Genomic DNA, 17,897 nt, shown 5'->3' with positions numbered 1-17,897 from the left:
TGATGAACTTCACTTGACCTGATATAACATACGTTGTGTGTAGATTGAGTAGATATATATAAAATTTTAATCATGAGCATTAGGTGACAATAGTTCAACTAATGAAATATTTGAAAGGTGTTATGGACTATGATATTTTATATAGTAGTTCTATTGTATTAGAATGATACATCAATGCTAACTAGATTCCAATTCAAATGAGATTAAATCCACACTGATATATATGTTTATTCTTAGTGGTGATGCAATGTCTTTGAAATCATTCAAGCAAAGTTTAATCGTTCAATCTATCATGGAGTCAGAATTTATAGCTTTAAAATTAGTAGGAAATGAAGTTGATTGGTTAAGGAATTTTTTAACTAAAATTCCATTTGGAGTATAACCAACACATTATATATCAATGCATTGTGATTGCCAAATGGTAATAGCCACTGCTAAGAATAAATTCTTCAGTAGTAAAAATTGACATATTCAATTAAGACATGATGTTATAAAACAGTTGCTAAAAGGTGAAATTATTTCAATTGATTATGTGAAGTCAAAAATGAATTTGGCCAATTCTTTAACTAAACTAGTTGGTAGAAAGATGATATTAAAAATATCGAGGGGAATAAGACTAATGTTAAGTAAGAAATCAAAATGATGGTAACCCAACATATGTGATTGAAGATCCCATGAATTAAGTTCATATAAGTAATAACAAAGTCATTTGTGGTCTGTAGCACTATAAAACAAGTCATTTTATATGATATGAGGATAGTACTAGTTTGCAATTAAAGAGATGATGAACTAAAAAGTTCTTAATGAATTTCACATTGCTTATGGATAGTGTTCAAGTTGTAGTGAATACTTGATGGAATCATCTATATAAGTGTGGAATGGGGCCGCTTCCATAAGATACTAGCAAATCTCTACAACACTCATGAATAACCAAGCGCACGCGTGGCTTATGAGAGTAAGATCGATCAAACAACAAGAAATTATAGGAGTATAATTTGATTAGTGAGACGCCTAACTTACAATAAGAATTTTTTATTCATAGAATTTAAAAACTTTACCAATAACTATATATGTTAAATCTCATTCTTTCTATGATTTGGTTCATAATCCAAAAAGCACCAAGTTAAATGCATTAATCGATAAAAATTCAGCAAGTATATTCTTATTAAAAAACAAATCTCTTGAAATGTATGGGGGGTTGTTGTAAAAATGAAATTTGAGAGATTATTTTAAAAGATTTTTATCTCATATTGAAAAGACACAACTTTCTCATTATGAACATAAAATATATGTATTAATAGGCTTCTAATCTCACATTAAAAAAATAAGATCTTTTAATATTTATATAGTAAATTTTAATATGGGCTAGTAACTAATAAGGATAAGGTGATAAGCTTGCCCACATATGATTAAGTCGTGCAAAAGAAAACCTTTAATTACTCATATACCAGTGAGGTAATGCCTATACTTTTTAAACTTTTTATCTTCAATAATAATTTATTTTTGACCTACTACATTGTAGTTTTTTAAATTCTTGGAATTAATTTTCTAGCAGTTATATATATATTTCATAAAAGCTCTTTAACATTTCTAAAAATTATTTTTTGAAAAACTGTTGTAACAACAACCAATTACAAAACAACACCTTAATTCTATCATTTATTTTCTAACTAACTGTTGTAGGCTTTAATTCTCATATTTATTTATTTTTGTGTTGTTGTGGGCTACAAGCCTATATGGTTATACATATACCTGTAATAGGCATCTTGGAATAGTTAAACATGGTTAAACATGGCGAAGATACGCAAGGCCTGATCATCGCCATGTTTGTTACAGGAGTTGCAGCTGTAACCATTTTGTGCAGTTAAATCTCATAATAGTCTTTGTAAGATTGAGAAGATCATATGCATTTAAAGCAGAAACATGGTAAGGTCGTACATTGAAACATAAACCTGGTTCATGTAGCCTCCCAAGAGTAATTTCTAACTCGCAAAGGAGAAAAATTAGAAAGATAAAAAACATTATACAATAATGCAATGAAGTTATCCACATCAACTATAACAAGTTCTTCCAAGAATTTTCAAAAAAAGTTGAAATCTACCTTGTCTATAACGTAAATGACATAACAACTTTTTACTACTAATTCATAGCCCTAAAGTATCACTGCGGTGCTATTGCTTGAGCAAAAAAGAAGGGTGTTTTATATAAATCAACATTTTACAAATACTACTAAAGCAAAAAAGTGATATAGCCATGTCATGTCTAATACAAATAATTTTTACCATACTTTTAAAACAAATAGACCTTAAGTATAGGTTCATGATTGAATCTGCTTTTTATTAAATTTAAATTATTTTTATATTTGTTTTTTACATTATTTTGTTATGCTAATGTAAATAATCTTTATCATACTTTTAAATCTACCTGGGCTACGAGAGTTTTTTTACAAGTTTGAAGATTGGCCAGCTAGATGATGTTCCAATCAAAATCTGATTGGTATTATGGTAGCAATTGCTTTTTAAAGTGTTTTTTAGATGAAAATACATTAAAATAATATTTTTTTATTTTTTAAAATTTATTTTTAATATCAACATATTAAAATGATTTGAAAACACTAATGAACCCAGTCTTGTTACAGGGTTAATTTGCCAACTCAAGCATAATGTTTTGTTATAGGGTTAACTAGTATATTAACTCGCGCTTCGTAGCATGTCAATAATAAAAAAATTAAATGTAAAAAAAATATTAAGAGTATATAAAATATTTTAAGTGTTTTGAGTTTGACGATCAAGCCGGACCGAAGAGCCTTGAGTCTGGTTGTCATGCCAGTCCTAAGACAATTGGGCCTGGCGTGGCAGCCAGACCCAAGCCTGTTAGGTCTAGTGGTCATGCTAGACTCAAGAGCCTTGGGTCCGTTGTGGTATTCAGATCTAAGAAGCTTGAATCTGACATGTTTGTCAAACCCAAGGTGCTTGGGTTTGACAACCCTTGCCTAACCTATGCAAACAACAAAGAAAGAGATGATAATTATGCATTTTAGTTGTTAAGAAAGAGAAAAGAAAGAAAAAACACAATCAATCAAAAAAATGTTTCGCAAAAAGATAAATTGATAATAAAACTACTATTACAATTCATAGTAAAAAGTCTTTTCATTTATAATAATTTCTTCATACCATTTAGTTTTTGTTATAATTAGTCAGCTTTAGACTAAGTTTTATAGTAAAAAAATAGTAGAAGAAGAAAGCAGGGTAGGGATGAAAAATATAATTCCAATCCAATGAACACTGGAATAAATGAATATTTTTTAAAACTAATAAATAATAAATAAGATATAAAAATTGCCAAATTCAATTCGAACTAAGTAGTGGGTAGTTTTCCCCCATGATCTTAGTGGGTTGAGAGCAACCCTGGTCAGCCCCCACGTTTTCAGCCCCCATGATCCCATAATCTTGGATATCCATAACTGTCACTAACCCATATTCTGCATGTCCACCTGGCAGCCCCAACTGCCAGCTCTTGTTGCGTCATATGCATGCCTTGGACAGTTCTTCGTCCAAGTTTCAGATCGTGCCAAGTCAAACCAACAACTTGCACAAGCTGAATTCGCGGCTACATGCAGGCTGCCAATGTCTACGCTACCGAATTCGCATCTACGTGCAGATGCCAATGTCTGCGCTGCCGAATTCCGCAACAGCTCCAGTTCTTGTCAGCCTATCCTCCTGATGAGTTTTCTTGCGTGGCCTGAACAGTCCATCGTTCAGTTCATGTTCATCAACAATCTGCATTGTCAATTTTTCTTTGACGAATCTACAACTGCACAAATCTACACTATCAATTTCTTCCCCTGTTGGTATGGCTGCCAGCACCGTAGGCACTATTTTGAATAGCCTGCCAAAGTGTTCATATCATGCACATTTAACACTATTACAAACCACCCCATAAAAAGAACCCAATGCCCTCGTCGGACAGATTCGAAGTACCCTTGCACCGTATCTCTTCCTCGTCACAATCCATGTTTCTCCCATGAAACCTCTAGCAATTCAGTCCACTGAATTTCGTCAACCTGTTTCAAAACGAATAGGATATAATTAGCGATGGATAATCTTCACCCTTGACAGCAGAGCTATCAGTGCTTCTCACCCTCCACTTCTCCATCTCTCTCTGCGACCCCTATCAGCTTAACCTGCTCCCCTAGAAAGAAATCCTTCTCTAGGGTCACGGTTTTGGCTCCTGTTCTTTATTCTGTTACCAGATTCAGTTCTTTCAATTCTTTATTCGATCGGGATTTTCCTATTCATTTTTATTTGCATCTGGGATTTAAATCGATGATGGATACAAGAAAGAGAGGGAGGCCTGACTTCAAAACTAATGGCTTTGGTAGATTCAAGAAATCTAAGCAAGGTTTACTATTTCTCTTAATCTCAAGATCTAGCCAGTTAATTTCTTTAACTGGTATCTGGGCTTTTCATGTTGTTTGGTTTTCTTTTGGTGTTTTACTGATTTGTTTATGCTTTATGTATGTTTTTAACTTTTTGTGGATTTATGCGTCTTAGCTTTTAAGAATTTGTTAGCTTTCACAGTGTTTTAAGGAAGAATTTAGCCTCAAGTGTTCTTTGAGTGTCTGTTTGGTTTCTAAGGCTAAATTTTTAATCATTTGCGTGTTTTAAAATTTAGGTCAATGCCAATAATGAAGCTTTTATTCTGTGGAAAGATTGGTTGATTGTTATCTTTACTGTTTTGTTCTTTTTGGGTTTTTTTTATACATAATTTATGCTTCTGTATTGCTGTTAGAATGTTTAAATTATGTTGTTTTGGGGGTTAGCCGGTTATGCTTTTTTTTACGTTGGTTGTAGTTGTGATTTTGCCTGCTTGTATGTCAAACCTTTGCTGCTGTTTCACTGGTAGGACTGTTGAGTCAGGAATTACCTGCGTTAGCTTTGATTGTAGTTATGATTCTGTTGCTTATCCCACTTCTTCTTCTTCTTCTGCTGCTGCTTGCATATTGGCATAATAGTTTCAGAAACTACCTCATTGGTTGGTGTCCTTGAGAAATCCAATTTTTAAACTGTCGTTGAACATGCAAAATCTTAGCCTTTGGAGAAACTTTACCTGTGTTACAAGTTATACTTAAAGCACTGATAATGTAGCATTCATTTATAGGGTGAAAAGGCTGCAAATGAAACACTTCAAACCATACAAACACTCAAATTGAATTATCCCCAAAGCTCAAGAACTGTTACTCATCGTCAAAACATTGCCCTTTGTTTGAGTAATATATTTTATAGAATTAACCCAAGCATCCTTCAATGGCTTTGAGAGAGATTTTTGGTTTCTCCTCTAAACATAACTAACATCAAACAGCCTCAAATATAAATGTTTTTGGCTAAATAAAAATCAAATCATCTCCCAGAATTTAACTTCACCTCAATCAAACATGCCCTAAACTAAGCGAAAATCTCAACAAAACAAAAACACCCATAAACATCATTGGAGACTTAAGTTCACTTGTGAAGTACAAAAACAGGGTTACCCATATGAGTGGATGCTACATAAGGGTGATAAAAATTTGCTGGAATGTACTTGTCAATGTACATCTATATTATAGACTATGCATTCTATATTAGTTAGACAATTTTATTCTAAAAAACTTTGGTGTTTTGTAGTGAATCCTACTGGTATTAAACTTGGGAATATTCTAGAATAAGTAGATTAAGAATCTGGAGAAATTTTAACTGAGAACAAGTAATTAATGTTTGTAATAGAAATGAACCCCTTATCAACTTGTGTAGGAAGCAAATTGAAGCCATGCACCAAGTTTTTCAGGTTCAAATTTTCTCACCTAAATAAGTATCTTAAATTTCATCCTTTATCTTTTAATATTTAAAAGTTACTGTAATTGTTTTTCCACAATTTAAGTTGTGTACTGTGCTAATGAAGTGGGTATTCTAGCTGTTATACAGGTACTTAGTCATAACTGTGCTTTGTTCAAACAAAGTTAATTAATGGAATTTCATTGGATACTTTGTTTTACTTATGAACTATAAAAAAGATAATTGCTTGCTGGAAAACAGTTGATGTAAGACTTTTTTTTTCTGGATATTGATTTTATTTCTATACCCAAGTAATGTCCTCTGGCTTTCCTTGCCACTTTAACAACGATAACATTTAATGTTATTTTTTCCATTTTAAAGTTTATTGGTTATGGATTGAACACAACTTCCTATTAAATAAATTAGATTATGTTGAAGTAAGTTAAACTTTCGGTATGGTGTCAAAAATTTAGAATAATGGAGTTGCTGGCACGGACTTGTATTACTGTAGCAGCAAGTTCAATTATCTCGAGTTGTATCATTTTATGAGTGCCATATTGTCATCCATGCCACTGAAGTTTATGTTATGCTATCTTATAATCTGTGATGAAGGTATTCCTGTTTGGAGTCTTGTTGCCTTAGTTCATTGGTATAATGGAGTCTTAGTTTAACATCACTTCATATGTGTTTCTTATTTCTGGTCCTAACGAATTTTGATTCAGTATATCATTTTTCTAGGTGGTAGCCTATTCTGCTTTCATTCCCAATATTTGGAGATGCTGTTATACAGAATTCATCATGTGAATCTGCATTTTTATCAAAGTCAATTGCTTTGTGGTTATCATCTGCAGTTGATAATTAGAAGAATAAGATTGTAGACGAGCATTTCAATCTTTTTTAATTAAATGATAGTTGTAGGGCTTAATTGTTTGATTAGTATTTAGCTGCTAGATGTAAGCAGTATCATTTATTGCAGATGATGGATTGACTTACTGAACCTTTTTTTTTTGTTATGCTTTGGATTGCAGCACTGGTGGCTGTCCATTTGGTGAGAGCTGCCACTTTCTCCACCATGTTCCTGGTGGCTACAATGTTGTGGCCCAGATGATGAATATGGGACCTAATGTCACCCCACCATCCAGAAGTTTGGCGGCCCCACTGCCAGTCCCTAATGGCTCTGCTTCGTCTGCTGTTAAAGGCCGGCTATGTAACAAATACAGTAGTGCTGAAGGTTGCAAATCTGGTGATAAATGTTGTTTTGCGCGTGGTGAGTTGGAACTTGGCAAGGATTTTGCTCCATCTCACAACAATCCACGTGCTATGTAATAAATTAGAGTTGTTTTGGACATTTGGGTGGTCGTGTGGAGCAACCTCCTCCTGGCCCTGCTACCAACTTTAGTGTCTTTGCCACCACTACAAGAATCAGTGTCGATGCCTTCCTTGCTGCATTCATCATTGGTAAGGGTGGTGTGCATTCCATACAGATATGCAACCGAACAGGAGTCAAGTTGTCTATTAAGGAGCATGAAACAAATCCAAATCTCAAGAACATCGAACTTGAGGGGTCATTTGAACAGATTGCCCAAGCTAGCAAGATGGTAGAAGAGCTTGTAAAGGTGAATTCAGCAAAAGCCGCTGCAAAAACTTCTGGGGGCCGTGGGGGGCATGCCAATCCAGGAAGCAACTATAAGACCAAGTTGTGTGACAATTTTGCCAAAGGGTCTTGCACTTTTGGTCAAAGGTGCCATTTTGCTCACGGAGCTGCTGAATTGCACAAGACAGCAGTGTGAGTGTTAAGTTTTCCTAGTTTGGCTCTATCTGGTGTGCAGTCATGTATGCGTGAGCTCTATTTTAGTTCTGGCCGTGCAATGCTTATTGGTGAGAGGAAATTATGATTTTACATTTTTTGGCTTCCTGTATACTTTCTTAGAACTATCATAGCTTTAGCCTACCAATTTCCCCCCCTTCTGCATCTGATGTAACATGCTTTGGCAGCTTGTCCATGCCGTCCATAGTTCCATGTTCCGAGTAGATAATAGTAGCTTTGTCTAATTTGCTAGAAACCCTTGAATTTTAAACTTTTGTATTCTATTATAATACTTTAATAATTTTTATTGCGAAGTGTGATCCTCCTATGTTTCAGAAGCCAAAGCCTTTTTAGAATTATGTCATGGCATTCTCTGCATAAATCATTACCTCGTGCAAGATTTTCTATATCTGTGCAGTTTCTATTATGATTTAGATGGTTAGAACCATTGTTGTAAAACCTGGCCAGCCTGGTGGATTGACCTGGGCAACCCGGGGCCTTGGCCAGGTTTTACATAGGAAAAACCAGAGTTGCAGTTGCAGTTGGTCTAATCAAACCCGAGAAATCTAGTTATTTCTAGTATAACCTGAGTGAGATTTAATTCTTTTTTGTTCTTTTTTTAATAAAAAGTCATTTCTGGATTCTCTTTTCTCAGCAAGTTCCATGGCACCTTGTGTTTTCTCCTATGCATCTGAAGGTTCTGGTCCCTTTGGAATCTTTGGTAGCAGATCTCACAAATATATAACAAGCATTGAGATATTGGTTCTATTTATTTTTTCATTTCAAAAACGTTTTTTAAAAACAATTATTTTTTTTACTTTAAATTAATATTTTTTAATATTTTATATCATTTGATTTTTTTAAACAATTGATTGAGTGATTTCTAATTTATCATTAACGGTGAGTAGTTGTGTCAAGGTCATATGAGCTCAATGGTTTCACACCTCAAACAGCTTGAAAAGTTGCTTCCCATTGTAATTGCCATAGTAACACGTGTGTGGCCCAGCCCATTAGGGCTACGCAGACTTGACATCATCCCCTCTTCCTTCATTGTATCACTGACAGACACTTTTAGGGCTGATAATTTTTTGTAGTTTTGAATTAAAATAAATAATTAAATTAATTTTTTTAATTTTTTTGAACAGAATCTAACTGAAAACCAGTTTAAACCAATTAATTTCAGTTTGATTTTTTCCCCTTCCAAACCGGTTCAAACTAATAATTAGTGATTGAGAATACCAACTCAATGTCTTTCTTCTCATCTCCTCGTTTAGAACATCTGAGTTAGACAATGACATTCTAAATAGTTTGATAAACTTTTAAGAAGTCATAATTCATGTATCTCATCATCAAAGTTAATACCCATTGCAGTCATTTCATTAATAATTACTTGAAACTTGTTAAAGTGATGTTTCATCTTGGTATCTAAGAATATTTTTAATATTTTTTTTTATAAAAAATTATTATTTTAATATATTTTTAAGTAAAAAATACGCTCGTTACCTTTGCATTTGATATGATACTGGAATAATAAGAAGAAGAAGTGAAATTAATACACAAAGAACAAAGAGTAGTAGCTGGTGTATTAAGAATTGAATTGAAGAAGAAGAAGAAGAAGAAGTGTAATGAAATTAATACACAAAGGACAAAGTAGTGCCGGGTTAGAGACGGACGCATTCTTCAAACACATTTCGTGGATTGTGTAGGCTTCAGCGGACGCGAATTGACGTTATTTTAATATGTTTTTGTAATTATATTGCTTTATTTTTTAAAATATTTTTTATTTAAAATATATTAAAATAATATTTTTTATTTAATATCATAACATTAACGCAATTTAAAAATATTATAAAAGATATAATTTTAAACAATTGTTTTTCAAAACTGGACAAAATAATAAACGCCCTTATGTCTGTTGCCTCAGGTTACAAATTCTATCATAAAAAAAATTACAAAATAATTTGGAAAACTAACTTAAAGAAAAGGAGAATAAAATGAATTAACAAACAAACCAGATATTTAATGAAAAATACCGAAAATTTAGCATCGATCAATTCACCTCAAACAAACCCAATAAAAAATAGTTGTTGCATAAAGTTGAATAAAAATAAGTTACAACACAAAATATTTTTTTATTTGATATTTATTTCAATAGCTTTTTATTTTTCCTTTATTTAAAATTTAATGAGCTACTGGATCACCTTAAGATCAGAACAAGGAGATTTACAGTTTTATTGTCACGTATACCGGTGAATTCATTCTGTTTGTTCCGCATGCAAAGTAGATAGTAAATTTTTTTTTATTACATCTATTTTTTAAAATTGTTGTTTTATATTAATATGTTTAACTAATAATATTTTTCTCTTGCAAACTACGGTTCTTGGATGCAAACCAAAATAAATGAAGTTTTTTTGTAGAAATGCATGTGTAAAATAATAATAGTACGAAATGAGTGTAGCAGCTCATGGATAGCTGAGCTTGGAAGTTTGTAGTATGTTGGATTTCAATAAAAAAAATTGAAATTGATTAAGTATTTTTTTTAATTTGCTGACTGATTTTTTTTTTCAAGAAACGTATAACATCCTATGATATAAGAGATATAAGGACAATTCTTAGATCCATCCACCACGACCGAGGACTTGTATACGACCCAAAATGTTTTAACCGTTGGATATTCATAATTAATTTTGAGCATTCAATCTTGAGCATTCAATCTCTAGAGTTCCAAGCTATTTTAAACCAATAAGTTAAAGTTTAGATGACCTATCTTGTTGCTAAGACAGAAGATCTTAGTACTGAGATTGCTGAACTTTAATAATTATACATAGAGCTAAAAATCACACATGAATATTCCATATGCTCTTTATAGCCTCTCAATCTTGATGAAAACTCGTACCCTTTTTCTTCTCCTATCCATCTCTTACCAACATAATAAAACGGTGATTATATTACCGACAAAATAAATTACAAAATAAAAATTACTCAGAAAAGTTTTTTCAACAAACAATAACAGCACATACACCCGTCAGAAAAACCATGCCGACAAAATCAATTTCCAACTACCGAAGGAGTGAGTATTCGATCAATAAATTATAAAAATCCGGAAGTGTACCTTCCTGACTTTCCACAATGAGAGCCACCGACGGGGCGTGAATGAAACTCTTAATTAATGGGGTCTAGGAAACAACATGGAAGCTTCTGTAAAGAATAATACCTCAAAATCCATTTCAAACTCAAATAATTCGAGTATTGGTCATATGGATTGTAATAATTTATGAAATATCTTTATTTATTTTAAGTACAAAAAATACTTTCTTTCTGTTATTTCATTCTTTAAATATTATTTAAAAACAAAAATTAACGAGTTGCAACCGGGTTTTTGACCGAATTATCTAGATTACATTGCATTTTTTTTATTTCTTTTTTAATCTGGCCTGTTTCCAGCCTCAAATCGGTCAAATTCTATGTTAATTTGTTGGGCTGTTTTAAAATTATACTTTAAATATCTATGTCATTAATGAAATCTCATTTGAAAATAATTACGAACATTTGTATTTTTTTGTTTTTGTTTTGCAGAGATAAGATTCTTCAGTTGGTTTTGTTAAAGAATCTTATAATAAACTAATTTCCTATTTTAGATTAAACAACACAATAATGAATCATCAAACGGATTTAATTTACAGCGCAACAACACACCAGAAAACGTGAGCAGCCAAACAGGCTCTTAATTTCAATACTTATCATCTCACGTGCGATCACAATCAGATAACTGTAAATTAGTCAAACTAAGAGGGATAATTCCGTGAATATAGTCAGCAGATATTTCAACATCACGAATCTCAACCATGTATTGTTGAGAGGAGCGGTTAAGATTGATGCCACGTCATCGCATGGATTGGATACAGGTCTCGCAAAGCAGCGCATGCGACCAAAATACCACTGACAAGACGCCACTATAAATAAGTCCCCTTGTGAATGACGGTCATGATTCCATTTGGATTTGATTGGGAGTGTGAAAGCATTGAAAATTTAAAGTATTTTTTATTTAAAAATAAATAAAAATAATTTTTTTATATTATTACCTCTAAAAAACGAAATAAAAATATAAAAAATTATTTTAAATAAAGGAAAATAATTTTCAAAATTTAATTGTACTGTGTTTTTAAAATACATCATGAAATAACAAAAAATCAGCAATTTCTCTCTAAATTGTCATTAACTGTGCGTTTAAAACAATGTTTTTAAAAAAATTAAATTTTTATATTTTTTAATAGTTTTAATATATTAATATTAAAAATTATTTTTTCAAATAAAAAATTATTATTTTAATATATTTCCAAACAAAAAATACACACGACACTACACTGATTATTTTAATTTAAAAATATTAGTACCCTTTATACTTTTCATAAAGCGTTTTTATAAATTTCTCACGTAAAGTAACCTGAATTTTTTTATTTGCAAAGTCGATATAAAAAAATCTTGAATAAAAAAAAACTGTACACAATAAAACACATATTGGTAAACTATCTTTTGGTATATATACTTTCTTATTTTATAAAAAAAGCTCTATTCTAAAGGCAAAATTCAAGCCATCTATTGAGGGTGAAATTGTATTTTAATATCCCAAGTAAAAAACAAAAACAATTTGAACTTTTTCTTGCATCTATCAACTCTCAAGAAAATGACATTAATCTAAATTTAGTCGAAATTAACAAGGAAACGTTGACATCAACCATCATTCAAGAAAATTACAATAGTTTGTAATTTGGAAGCGATCTGAAATATAAATAGAAGTGGAGGGACCGATTTGTAGTTAGGCCAGTCGAAATTACAAGGAAACGTCTAAGCGACAAGTTGATATGTGGGGCCCAAATGGAAGAGCAAAGGTAGGAGGAAGGGAGCGGTCGCGATATTGCTTAAAATACTGGCCTCTCCCCCTTGTGCCGGCTACGCCTATTATTGCACGCCCGCAAGCACATAGAAATAGAGAGGATTTTGGGAGAACGAGAAGCGAGGCTTCAAGAGAAGGAGAGTCACTCCCTTTCTCCCTTATCAGGTAATAATACATTTCCTCTCCTCTATAGCTCTCTGCTCTGTTTCAATCACCAGCCTGCATTTTTGTGTTTGATTCCTTTGCGGGTTCTGCGCGCGAATGCTTGTTTTCTTCTCTCCTGGGTCTTAGATATTTCAGATCCAGGTAAAAACGATGATCTTTCCTCTGATGTTTCTGCTATTATGTTCGAGTTAATTACAGTATTATTTTGTAAGAGATTGGTTTTTGGTTAGATCTGTGCGTGCGGTATTGTGTTGTGTTTTTTCTCCGTGAGGTTGGTTTCTGCTTAATTCTCCCAATTTGCCGAGTCTGTTGCTTTCTTTCTTTTCTTCTTCTTCTTCTTCTTTTAATTAATTGAAAATGGCATCTTTGAAAGCTATTTTTTTGTTTTAGTTTTTAACGAACTCTGTACTGAGCAAATTAATAATAGTAATAATAAAAAATAGGATCTTGATTTTGAATGCTTTCAAGATATTTGTCTGGTCGTTGTTTTTTAATACTTTCTCAAATTAAATATATAAAATCTTGGTAGACTCAGGTCAAATAAAGAAGATCTCAAACGGTGTTGGTGAATCTTTTAATGGTGACGGTGCGGTGTGGGTGGGTGGTTCTTCGTTGGTGGGTAAGGAGGCCGGCCTTAGATTTCGACTATAGCTGTTTTTGTAGGTTTCTTGGGCCTTGTTTGAAAAAAAAAATATCTCCCTTGCCGCCGCTCTGCGTGTGAATAATTGGCTGGGGGGAAATAAAGAAACCGTCTTGGATACTCAAGCTGGTGGCTTTGAGAAGGACGTTTTATCTTGGAATAAAAGTAATAATCTCAAAGTCCATTTTATAGCCTTGTTGGAGAATCCATGGAGATATAACAGAATCAATTACCTATAGATTTGGAAAATGAGGCCCGCAAGGGCAAAACAGTAAACAGAATGTCAGTACATAGGCGGCGGATGGTCAGCATCATTTCTTCAATATTTCAATGATTCATGATGTCTCTCTTTCATGTACCTCGTTTAGTCGGCCGTTCAGGCGTGTGGAGTTATTACAATCTTTATTGATTTTTTTTTTAAAATTAGCACATAAAATTACAGATATTGACAGAAGAGTATATTTTTAAAAAAATGCATAAAATAGCACTGTTTATAGATTAAAAAAAAGAATATATTTATAAATTCTTGCTATTTAAAATAATAATGGAGAAAGGAGGGAGATAAAAAATCTTGGAGAAATATTAAATCTCTGATTACGACATTATTGGTACTAATAATATCAAGAAATGTCAATGGATTTGTCCTGATAATATTTTTTAATGGTATTTGTGGTGTTGGAATTAGGATTTTGGTATTTTTTAGTGTGTTTTTTCTTGTTCATTTAATATTTTCTATTTATTGGATGTTGTTATTCTGAATGGTGGCAAGTTATAAATATTATATTTTTTTAATCGTGATATGTTTAAATGGGGTTATTTTATCAAAAAAATTTATTTGTTATTTCACCGTTCTAATAACTAAAAATATCCCTATTATTTTCAGCCGGCTTTTCAATTTTGTGGGTGCCATGTTTGAAAAGTGGTTTACAGTAGTTATTTCATCAAAGAAAGAAGGGAAATAAAAATATCGTTTTTTTATTTTAGTAAAAATATTTTTAACATCTATAATAATTTTTTTAAAATGTGCTCGATAAATAAACAGGGAAAGGTGTCCCTTTGTTCTGGTAAAAGTCTAACACGGATTCGAAATACCTTTTGGTTATCATGGTCGTCATTTATGTCTTACGTACTCCTTTCTTCCTCCTATCACTCCTTTCGTCACCCCCAACCTACCTCATTAAAAAAAAAAAAAAAAGAGGAGTTTTCCTGGCCATGGGACCCTATATCCCACTAGCCAGGAGGGGCATCGGCATCTTATGCCTTTTCTAAAGTGCTCAAGGGCGCCTACCTCACGTCTTTGGTCCACTTCCACCCTTCCACGTTTCCTCTTATGCGAATTCTGTCCATATTGTAAGGAGTTTGTTTATTGATTGACGCCCGATTCACAGTGGAGGTCGTCATTCGACTTGTAAGCTTTCTAGGCCAAGTGTGGATATGTGTATATGTCAGGGACAGCACAGCCTTTATTTTATAACCACAAAAGGGAAATATCATGATCTTTTTCTAGCATAAACTCCTAATGTATACAGGCTGTTTGTGGTGGTCCAATACTAGCGGGCCTGTCGATGATTTGACCGAGTCTGATTGTGTCTTTCGAACCGAGAAAAAAAAAAAGAACGATTGTGTCTCACCAATACTTCAACATGACCCAGTGGCCGAAAGGATAAGCCATAACTATTGAGCTCTCCCCACGTGGTCATGGAGTTGATTAATCTCCGTCAAACTCAAGATCACTTCTTTTTCCGGGTCGGTGGCGTATTCTTTTGAAACATTCTCCTTGCTTGTGCTGATAAATCCCGAGTTTATGCAAGTGTTTTCTTCTAATAACCAATTAATAAGAGCAACACCTGGCTCAAGCTGTACGGTTAAAACTTGGAAAAATCAAGGCAGTCTCTTTTAGTTGTCTTTGCTTGGATTGATACGAAGACGAAGAGGTGTAACTTCTTGTTCGTCAAACTTTACAGAAGCAGGAAAAGTTGGCTGTTGACGTGGTTGGATGTTTGGCAGCCGAACATTAATGCCAGTAGTTGTCCATATATAGTCTTTGATATAATGCTCCTAAACCTTCAGCATAGGGAAAACTAATACTTGTAGTCTCCTTCTTTTCAGGTCTTGAAACAATGGGTGCTGGCGGTAGAATGTCTGTACCTCCTTCCTCTGCTAAGGTGGAATCTGATGTTTTCAAGCGAGCTCCTGACTCGAAGCCGCCATTTACACTCGGCCAGATCAAGAAAGCCATCCCACCTCATTGTTTCCAGCGTTCTGTTCTTCGCTCATTCTCTTACGTTGCTCATGACCTGATCATTGCCTCTATCTTCTATTATGTTGCGACCAATTACTTCCACCTCCTTCCTCACCCTCTCTCCTATGTGGCCTGGCCGATTTATTGGGCTGTCCAGGGATGTGTCCTCACCGGCGTTTGGGTTATAGCTCATGAGTGTGGTCATCATGCCTTTAGCGACTATCAATTGCTTGATGACATCGTTGGCCTTGTCCTCCATTCTTGTCTCCTCGTCCCTTATTTTTCATGGAAACATAGCCATCGTCGCCATCATTCCAACACAGGCTCTCTGGATAGGGATGAAGTGTTTGTCCCCAAGAAGAAATCTGGTATCCGTTGGTACTCCAAATACCTTAACAACCCGCTAGGTCGTTTCCTCACCATTACCATCACTCTTACTCTTGGCTGGCCTCTTTACCTTGCATTCAATGTTTCAGGCAGACCTTATGATAGGTTTGCTTGCCACTACGATCCATATGGCCCTATCTACAATGATCGTGAGCGTGTGGAGATATTTATATCTGATGCTGGTATTCTAGCTGTCACTTATGGGCTCTACCGCCTTGCAGTCGCAAAGGGACTTGGTTGGGTTCTTTGTGTTTATGGAGGGCCATTACTTGTGGTGAATGCATTCCTTGTTCTGATCACATATCTGCAGCATACCCATCCTTCATTGCCGCATTACGATTCATCTGAGTGGGACTGGTTAAAAGGGGCTCTAGCAACTGTCGATAGAGATTATGGAATCTTGAACAAGGTCTTCCATAACATAACAGACACTCATGTAGCTCACCATTTGTTCTCAATGATGCCACACTACCATGCTATGGAGGCCACGAAGGCAATCAAACCAATTTTGGGAGATTACTACCAATATGACGGAACTCCAGTCTATAAGGCAACGTGGAGAGAGGCCAAGGAGTGCATTTATGTACATCCAGACGAAGACGACGACGATAAACAGAAGAGCAAAGGCGTCTTTTGGTACAGAAATAAATTGGATTGAAGATGTCATCATGAATGTATCGGGGAGGGGAGGTTTCTGTTTGTTGCTAGGGATTATAGCCTCCCTGTCTTGTTGACTTGGAGTTTGTTTCAGTTGTTTTTGTCGAACTTTAATCTTAGTTGTGCTCCTTTTTTGAATAATCCTAAGCATCAAAGTCCAGCTTGCATTGGTATACGACATTCAAGAGGATGCTCCTGTTCCATACAGATGTGAAAAATATTCTAGACTTTTTCCCCAAAGCTGATGGAGTGCATTTACAGTTTCAACATTTGTTACATACAGATGTGAAAAATATGAAGTATTCAAATTGGGTATCCTTAATTTATAAAATACATGAAGAAGTATCTTTCCCGGTCACCGGCAAGGTTGCAACATCGGCGTTGACAATTAGTGTTTTTCAACAGAAGTACTGGATATAAACAACTGAGATCTTTTTTTCAAGATGAATCCCAGCCCTGTCAACATCACAGGTATTTTGAAAGATGAGTGCAAAACTATTGATCCAATGGAATACAGGTGGGAAAAAAAATTAATTGATCAAATAAGAGCGTAGGAAAATATATGTTTTGATCAATATATAGTGTGTGGATCTGTTATTTAGTTCTCTTTTATACCTAGTAATTTTTGAAAAGACATTGGGCCTGTTTCCACCTCTTCGTTTGGGTTTCATACTGGCCTTGTGCTAGAGCTACTGAGTTAGGTTGTGCTGGAGTTATTTGATTGGACTTCAGATAATAAAAAAGGTTGTTGTTTTTTAAATAAATACATATCACAGTATTACATGGATATTACTAAAAATTATTTTCTGCTGAAGTTTTAAACTTTTTTAAACAAAATTAATTGTTTTGTTACTGCCTCAAGCATTGAATATGGGATCAAATACATTTTGTATGATTTTATTTTCTTTTATATTAACTTTTGATGTCATCTCCTGATTTTACTTAATTTTTTTAATGTTAACTATTCTTGTAATACAGTAATTGGTTAATTAAATCCCTGTCAATTTCAAAATTGATTAAGAATACATTTGGAAAAGCGATGCAGACCGCGTTTTTAAAAAAATTATTTTTTTAATTAAAATTTAACATGTTTTGTATATCTTAGATTGTTTTGATGTGCTGATGTCAAAAATAATTTTTTTAAAATTAAAAAAAAATCATTGACATGCATTTTAATATAAAAAATTATTTAAAAAACAACCGCAACCAAACTGTCAAAAACACCCTAACACTTTATTAAGTAAATTTATTTAATGTTTTCCTTTCATTAATAACATGATTGATGAAATATGATA

The 17,897-nt window shown here is 33.6% G+C and overlaps 1 protein-coding gene and 1 pseudogene across 2 annotated transcripts; both read left to right on the top strand.

The window, feature by feature from the left end:
• The first annotated feature begins 4,241 nt into the window (after positions 1-4,241).
• Positions 4,242-7,747, top strand: LOC133688512 (zinc finger CCCH domain-containing protein 31-like; annotated as a pseudogene).
• Positions 7,748-12,517: 4,770 nt separating this feature from the next.
• On the top strand, positions 12,518-16,743 carry LOC133688779 (delta(12)-fatty-acid desaturase FAD2-like). 2 transcript variants are annotated; one of them, XM_062108388.1, is made up of 2 exons: positions 12,518-12,676; positions 15,426-16,743. In XM_062108388.1, exon 2 carries the CDS (start codon positions 15,437-15,439, stop codon positions 16,601-16,603), a length of 1,167 nt encoding a protein of 388 aa, XP_061964372.1. In that variant the 5' UTR covers positions 12,518-12,676; positions 15,426-15,436; the 3' UTR covers positions 16,604-16,743. The 2 variants fall into 2 exon arrangements, with proteins under 2 accessions (XP_061964372.1, XP_061964373.1); XM_062108389.1 differs by having other exon boundaries at positions 12,558-12,817.
• Positions 16,744-17,897: the final 1,154 nt, after the last annotated feature.

This window comes from Populus nigra, chromosome 3 (assembly GCF_951802175.1).
Source record: "Populus nigra chromosome 3, ddPopNigr1.1, whole genome shotgun sequence".
NCBI lineage: Eukaryota > Viridiplantae > Streptophyta > Magnoliopsida > Malpighiales > Salicaceae > Populus > Populus nigra.
This window is presented reverse-complemented; position numbering and strand designations above follow the sequence as displayed.

What these genes read in the sequence shown, in the direction of transcription:
- LOC133688779 (XM_062108388.1), top strand. Translation starts at nt 15,437, where the DNA reads ATGGGTGCTGGCGGTAGAATGTCTGTACCTCCTTCCTCTGCTAAGGTG.